Consider the following 7,893-nt stretch of genomic DNA (forward strand, 5'->3'; position numbering starts at 1 on the left):
TCAGTTCACCCTAGATTAGAACATTGCCCCAAAGGATAATTTGAGGTTATCACTTCCTCTCCCTGACATTTTGTTTCCTTTCTTGTTTATCACACCACAGCATCAGCAAGAGAAGCCTTCAGCTTGTTCCTAGTTCCGATCTCCTCTGCATCCTGCAGTGGTTCCACTGGAAGCAATGCAGAATTCTCCATAAAATCACATTAAACATGTTTGAGTGCTTGTCTCCAGAAAGCCTTCCAGTGCCTCATGCTCAAGGGAGCCCAGCTCCCAAAGGCTGCTCACACCCAAGCAGACCCACCCAAGGAGGCCCAGGGAATGCCCATCACTCAGGGGGCCATGGAATTAAAACTGGTCTCAATTTGCACAACGTGGGACTGGGCCTGACACTTTTCCCCCTCACACTGTGTAAAAACCTGTGCAAGTCCCATTCAGTTTAGGGCCATTATTTCTCAGTTAGATCAGCTGGTTTTAGACCACAGTCACATTGTCTGGGAGCCAGGATTTGGGTTCAGTACCGTCAGCACGTCCATCAAGCGTGGCCCTTGCTGCAGCAGCCAGGGTCAGAGCCCTGCTGGCACCACAGCACTCCTGCCAGTTCAGCACTGACCAAAGGGCTGGGGGCAGAAATGGGATTTACTGTCACAGCTGGACTCTGGTTAGCAAAGGCCTGCAGGATTCACACATGGGACACCTGGACTTTATTTTAACTTAAACACAGGTGCAGTGCACTGGGGAGAAAAGCCACCGGAGCAGCCTGGCCATCAGAGACTGCCTCTCCTTTCTGCTCTGCCTTCTTAAGTACTCAGGTTAGGGGAGGGACTGACAAGGGAAAGGAATTGTCTGATGGAAATGTAAGTCTAAGAATTGGGAGAATGTCAAGACCAGAAGTGAGTTTTCTGCTTCTTAAACAACCTCTATGTAAGCCTCGTGTCAGCCTGTATGAATATATGAATATAAAGACTCTTTGTTACTGAAGAGTTTTCCCCAACTGCTGCTGTTTCCTCCCCATGACTCATGCCATTAGCTGATGCTGCCCTATTTAATTGCAACTGCTGCTTAAGCCCACACAAGCTTTTCTAAAATAAAACCTTAAGAAAGCTTACTTGCAGTAGATATCCAGCAGTTTGGATGGATGGTACGTAGCAACATCCTTTGGATAAAACATGTGCTGCTTTGCTGGGCTTCCAAATAATGCTGAGCATCACAGAGGCCTCAGTCATGGTGTGTTTGAGCTGTTGTTAAATGGAGCTGGAAACTGGGGATAAAGCTTACCCCGGAGCCATGCCCCTCTTGTGAACACCATGGTTACATTTGCACTTTCCTGGTGAGCTCCCAGCACTATCCACACACAGATGCAGTCTTTGTATTTACTTTTTTAATTCTCTGGCCACATGGGCAATGACAATGTTGCAGAATCACACTGCTGGCCATCAGTAACTCTCCTTGCCCTAAACCCAAACCTGACCCTTTAAGGACTCATTAACCTTCTTTGCATTTTTGGACTCGTTTTTCATTGTGGGTGTGCAGGTCATTGCATTGCAGTGCTGCAGGTCCACGGATTTCCCAAATATCATCATGTGACTTAAAAGCAGCAGCGAAAGAAAGGCACCACTTCTGCCTTACTTGCAGTCATAACAGGCATTAAGAAACAGCAATAAAGCATTCCAGAGCTGCAGAGGGCAGGGAAAAATGCCAAGCTCTTTCAGAGTATGCAGTATGACAGGAAAAGCCAGCTCCAACAGAAAGAAGGCGAGAGGGCAATGCTTGCAGGCTCAGTAAGGAAGGAAAGGAAAAGGTTACAGCTGTGTAGCACATGAGCTTTCTCCAGCTAAGCTGTGTAATGGAATTGCACTTAAAATATTTTCTTGTATTAGACTGGCCAATTTATCTTTTACTTCCATATATGGATCTCAACTTTAATTAAAAAAAGAAAATTTCACCATTTTTTTGACAGAGTCATGGCCAAACAGCCTTCAATTGCAGCCCAAAAAAGGGCCTGCATTGAGCCATGTGGGAGCTGGAAGGCTTTGACCCAGGAGCATGGAAGGGGTTCCAACTGCAGTTTAAAGATTAGAAGCTACACATTGAGTGTGAGTAAGTTTGCCTGATCTCCACGTGGTGGCTTTATCACCTTGCACCCAAGTTGTGTAACTCAGCCTTTACTACAGCCATACTGTTTGCACTGCAGGGACTCTTCAGGGCTCCCACTGCATCCCAGACCCTTGGAATTAGTGGTGCACAGGCATGGATGAGAAAGCAGCCCCATCCCTGCAGCCTGAGAAGACAGAGCAGGTGAGCAGCAGCCTCCCCTGAGCAGGGCCCTCCCTGGATGCTGCCCCTGGCCCAGAGCCTCGGACACAGCTGACCTGTCTCCAGAGGGATGCAGCCCTGGACACAGTTGGAGATTGCCTTACATGTCAGGTCTGGCAGGAATGTGGTCTCTGTCCCATGTCTTTAGTTCTCCACAGCCTTTTCCCAGTGACCAGAGCATTCCCAGTGTTCAGCTGCCTTGACACCTTTTGCTCTGCAGCTGATCCCTGTGTCCATAGGTCTGAGCATGTCTAGCTCATCTCCCATTTATGACATCTGCCAGAAAGGTAAATTATGCTTCCCCAAATCCTACTTTGCTTTAGTGGGGAACCTATTAATCTTATTTGTTACACATTTTGTGTGCAATCTGTGCCTTCAGGAAAGCTATAATGAGTGTATAACCAGAAATCTTGTCAGCCTCTTTTGGGAAACATTTATAAACAGACCAGAGCAGACCCCAGAGAACCTGGGTCCTACCTGTGTACACACTGCCCACACACTTCTTGCACAAGGGAGTTATTAGCTACCAACTGCTGTATTGTCAGTGCTAGTGGCAACACTGAGCTTTTACTTTCCATGCTACAGAGGCTGCTGGGAAATGGAGCCCATAATTACATCCAGCCACTCGTTAGGGCTCAAATTACAAAACCGGATTTCTGTGCCAGACCTTCAGGAAGTAAGCTGTGGAAGGAATCTCACAAATAACCTGCAATTACGTTAATGCAGAGGGCAGGGCCTTCCCTTAAGAGCTCTCAGGCTCATTGGAGTGACCCTGGCTGGCTGATCAGAGCCAGATGTGCAGCAGAGAGATAAGTGATGCAGGTGAATTACACAGGCACAGAGCTGGTGCTTCTGTACCCAGGGCTGTTTAGGAATAGACAGAAAGAAACAAAGCCTGTGGTGTGGGACAGCCAAGCAGTGGGGTCTGTGCTGCTGTGGCTTATTCCTTCACCCTGTGGAAGGGGCTGTGCTCACATGAGGCACATGCACATGATTACAGCTCCATTTGCAGAATGAGTGTCTCTTCCCAGAGTGTTTGCCCAGCCGCAGAGGGCTGTGAGCAGGCCAGCACTCACACCTGCTCACAGGGGAACAGAGAGCTGGGGTCAGGCATGCCTGGAGGGGCCATCCCAGGAAGATCCAGCACGGCCAGTTCTGCCACAAGCTCCCTTCCCTGTGTCACCACGAAGGGCTCACACCAGCCTTACCCTGCACACTCTGGGCAAGCACAGCCACTCTTCCTCAGGATACCACAGAAGGGAAGGGTTTGTGTTCCCTCCTCACTCCTATGTCTATTTACAGAATTTTAACAACCCAGAAATGGGGACTGGGAGAAATTGCTTGTCCAACCTCCACTTTCAAAGAATGCTCATTTCTCTCAGGTTCTGCACCTCCTCCATAGCCCAAGGCTGGACACAAGCCACCCAAATATTTTCAAGCTCAGTTCAACACCAGCTCAGGCCCACCTCAAGCTGTTTGATCTGTGAGCAAACACTCTTTATCTAGAAGCAAGCTGCTCTTTCCCAACTCCCCGCAGCAGGAATGCAGCCTCGGCTGTTTCCAGGCAGAAGCTGCCGCACACAGCCCTGCAATTCCCCAACACACTGACTTCTTCTGTCCTGATTATTTTATTGATCTGCTCTACAGAATGTAGGGAGTCTATCCCCTTTCTTTTTCCTATCAAATGCAGCCTGTTTTTCTATAAATTGAATTTATAGATTATTTATTAACATTTACACTGACACCCTTCATGTGACACTTACACTGACACCCTTCATGCCATTGATTTTCCCTGTTTGTGCAATCCTGATAGTCCAATGCCAAAACATTAAAAAAAACAAAAAAAAAAACCCCAAACAAACAAAAAAGCCCCAAAAAATATTCTTTCCATCATGATCATGTTCAGCAGTTTATTACTGCTGCTTGCACCCCAGGTTAGCAGCAACCACTGTAAAGTTCTGCCTTGGGTCAGACATTTAAAAAAAAAAATAAGGTAAATATTTCATATTAACACGAAAGCATTTGGGTTTGGAACAATTCAGAATATTCTCTGCTGTCTTGTGATCTGTACACTCAGAGCTGGCCAGGACACAGCCCTTTTTCTGACTTGTAATGTGACTGCTTTGAATTCCTCTGGTCTTATACCAGTTTCCCAATCCCAGCTCATTTTGGTCAATGCTTGATGGCACCAGGAGAATTGAGCACTCATTAATGCAGCACTTGCAGAGCTTCCTCCTCCCCTGCCCTTCTTTCGGACAGCTCAAAGCTCTCAGTGTCACTTCAGCCGTCTGGGATAGGACCTCTTGTACCTCAGAGGGTAAATTTAGCACAGATATTTCTGAAAGCTGCTCCCTTACAAGGCACCCCTGGCTGGCTTACAGAGAAGGGATGGTTTGAATCTAAAAAGAATAACTCCAAACTTCTGTCTCCATTATTTCAGTGCAGCTACTCGTCGTGGAAGCTCTGAATTCCCCACATACACCGAGCCATCTGCTCTATTTATTATACCCAAAGACGTGCTCCAAAAATTATAAAATCCCAACGAGACCAAAAGAACACAGAGAAAAAATTCCCATAGTCTGATATTCCATCTGTGCAGCTTTTCCACTGCACACTCTTTTAGCAGACCTTTAAAAATTAACCCCTTAAGTACCAGATGTACATCACTCTAGAATCACCTAAAATTCTTCAAGCAAGCAATGGTAAATAAGTCACAGAGCAACAGACAAAACGGGAGAGAGAAATGACAACCCAGAGTTCCAGGAAGGGAGGCAGCCTTATCTGGTGCCTGTGGGAAAATCACACAGTTATGCTCCTGGCTGCTCCATGATGACCCTGAGAAAGTGGCCTCATCCCCCTGTTCCTCCTCCCAACTGCTGTTTGCCTTGTCTGTTTAGACTGCAAACCCTCCAGGGCCACAGCGGTGCCAATATTGCTTGCAGTCACCAGGCACACAACAACATCTACGTGAAATGAGGCCACAGCTGAAATGGTGCCAGGCCCAGCAGCACCTCATGACAGAACAACTGCTGCAAGGGGGGCAGGAGACACTCAGGGCAAAGACTGCTGAGAGTTTTGAAAATGTACATACAGACCAAGAGATGGCAAAGCCTCATATGCAAGGTCTCTTGCACTCTAACAGCTCCTTGCAGGGCTGGGCTGTTGCTTTACTTGTATGTTGAGTTTTTTAACCCTTCAGCTTGGGGGCAGCTGTCACTTGGACCTCCCTAGGATCATAGAATGTCCTGAATTGGAAGGAACCCACAAGGATCATTGAAGTCCAACACCTGGCAGCACTTTCCTGTCTCATTCCTCTGCTGCTCACCATTCACTTCAGTGCAAGCCCTTTTCCTCCTCAACCTTCTTTGCCCTCTCCTTCTTCCATTCCATTCCATTCTGCTTTTTCCTTTCACCTTCTCTTCTACCTCCACAAACTGAGGCTGAACTTTCTCCGTTCCCAGGAGGTTCTCAAAACAAACAGGAGCTTGTGAATTATTAACAGTGTAGACTAAAAATAGCATAATTTTTTAATGGCAAGCACTATTGTGCAGATGAGCTACCTTGGACTTAAGTATGACTGGCCCTAACTGTTCCTAATTTGCCAGGAGTGCTTTATAAAATGACAGCTGTGAGGAGGAGGAACAGAACTTGTGGGCCTTAAGAAGAGAAGACAAAGCAAAAGAAATGGGTAGAAACTAATTCACCGTGTTAGAATACAGGAATGTGAAATCAGCAGATCCTGGTGCTCCAGCAGCCTGAGGGAAAGCTCCATAGCCTAGATCCCTGAAGGTATTACCAGGACAGGCAAAAAGGACAAAAGCTCTTTCACTAGTGAAAGCTTATTGCAGTGAGCAAAGACTTGACAAAGAAAGATGGCACCAAGTTTGTGAGCTTCCCAGCTGAGCAGCCCTGTGCAGGCTTGGCAGCTGCATCCCTAAAGGAAGATAATGGAAAACCTATAAATCAGCCCGAGTCACCTGCTGCAGGCCCTGCCAGTATGTGACACCCTGGATCCCACAGCTACACCTCACCCAGGAAGAACTGAAAAATCATCTGAAAAATCACCCTGCCTGCACCACTTGCAAGGAAACAATCACAGCAAGAGTCCCGAGGAAGGAAAACGTGGCTTCTTTATCTCCTCAAGTTTACACTGAATTCGGACAGATACATTCTATTGAGCAGAGGGGATGAGTTGGCAGCTTGCAGACAGAACACAGCTTTTCACCTCTCCCACTCTGGCTTCAGACGCAAGGACAGCGGCCCTTCCAGCCCCGCCTGAAAAGAGAAGGTGCTACCAATGTCCTCAGGACAGCCTGTGAAACCAAACAATTTCTAACAAGCTTGCAAACCCCTGGGGTTTTACATATCCCTTTTTGCCTTTGTGTCCATAATGCACAAAATGTGGACTGGAGAAAATAAAAAGTGAGAAAGGCAGCAGCGTGGTAACACCCCTGCGAAGCTGAGTAACCCAAAGCTGCAGCTTGCAGGCTGTAAGAGCCCCCAGGGTCAGCAGGGTGTGCTGGCTCCGAGTGAGGCTCAGACCCTCCAGAGAATCCTTACGTGAGTCAGCTCAGCTCTGGGTTGGCCTGGCTCAAACATTCACAACCTATGAGCAATTCCAAGCAGCGTTTCACAATATTCACTGGCTACAAGTGTGCCTTGCTCCAAGTTGTCCAGGGATTAGCTGCAGGGTGCTGCTCAGGGCTCTTCCTTCTGCTGGCAGTGGGGGACGGAAAGAGCAGGAACAGGATTGTGCTGTTTCAAATAAGAGCCACGATGTGCTAGGGGAGTTTATACAAATCAGCACTAATCCATGCTAGTGCTCACATCACCAGAAACATTCCAAACTTCTCCTGGCTCTTTTCTTTGACATTGTATCCTCTCATAACTTAAAAAATGCTTTGCTGGCCTCACTCACACTGGGGTAATTCCTGGCTCTTGCTACGGCTGAATAGCTGATCCCATGGCTATTGCAATGTATCTGCCAGTGAGGCCACTGCTTTGGAATGAAATCGGAGTTATTATCTGCAGTTAATTATCCTTCTGGGTGCTTCTCTGAAGTCCATAGACAGAGCAAGGAAGATTCACTTCATCTAGAAGAGGTGCAGAATTTAGATATGCAAAAGGAGAAGAGAGGTAATGGAAGGAAAGAGGGAAGTATAGAGGTGTTGATACAAAATCAGGGAGAATGAGGTGCTCTCAGGGTCTCTTTCTCCAAGTTCTTTGTGAACAACTAAATTAACAAAAAATTCAAAATTTTATCATCAACCAGATGCCGCTTGATTTAAATGCTGAACTAACACGTATAGAAAGTAACACTGAAGAGTAGGAGACTCCTCCAGCCCCTGAACCAGGGCAGTCCACGGCGGGAGTACGAGGGTCAGGCTGCGAACCGGGCCGGGCACGGGCAGCGGAACGGGGGCAGGGCCGCGAACGGCTGCGGGCGGGCAGAGCCGGGCAGGGCAAGGCAGGGCCCCGGGAAGCCGGGCAGGGGGACCAGAGCCGGGCAGCCCCAGAAGGCCGGGCAGGGCCGGACAGAGCGGGTAGAGCCGGGCGGGGCCGGACAGGGCAGGGCCGGACACG

The 7,893-nt window shown here is 48.0% G+C and overlaps 1 protein-coding gene across 1 annotated transcript in view; it reads left to right on the forward strand.

Annotated features, from left to right (window-relative positions):
- The first annotated feature begins 2,244 nt into the window (after positions 1-2,244).
- The window catches only part of WSB1 (WD repeat and SOCS box containing 1), a 14,319-nt gene continuing 8,670 nt past the window's right edge, over positions 2,245-7,893 (forward strand). Inside the window, exons 1-2 of the mRNA XM_033519012.1 lie at positions 2,245-2,292; positions 2,531-2,597. Of these exons, the coding sequence (XP_033374903.1) occupies positions 2,245-2,292; positions 2,531-2,597 (115 nt within the window). The remainder of the gene's footprint in view (positions 2,293-2,530; positions 2,598-7,893) is intronic.

The sequence above is a fragment of the Parus major genome, chromosome 19 (genome assembly GCF_001522545.3).
Source record: "Parus major isolate Abel chromosome 19, Parus_major1.1, whole genome shotgun sequence".
NCBI lineage: Eukaryota > Metazoa > Chordata > Aves > Passeriformes > Paridae > Parus > Parus major.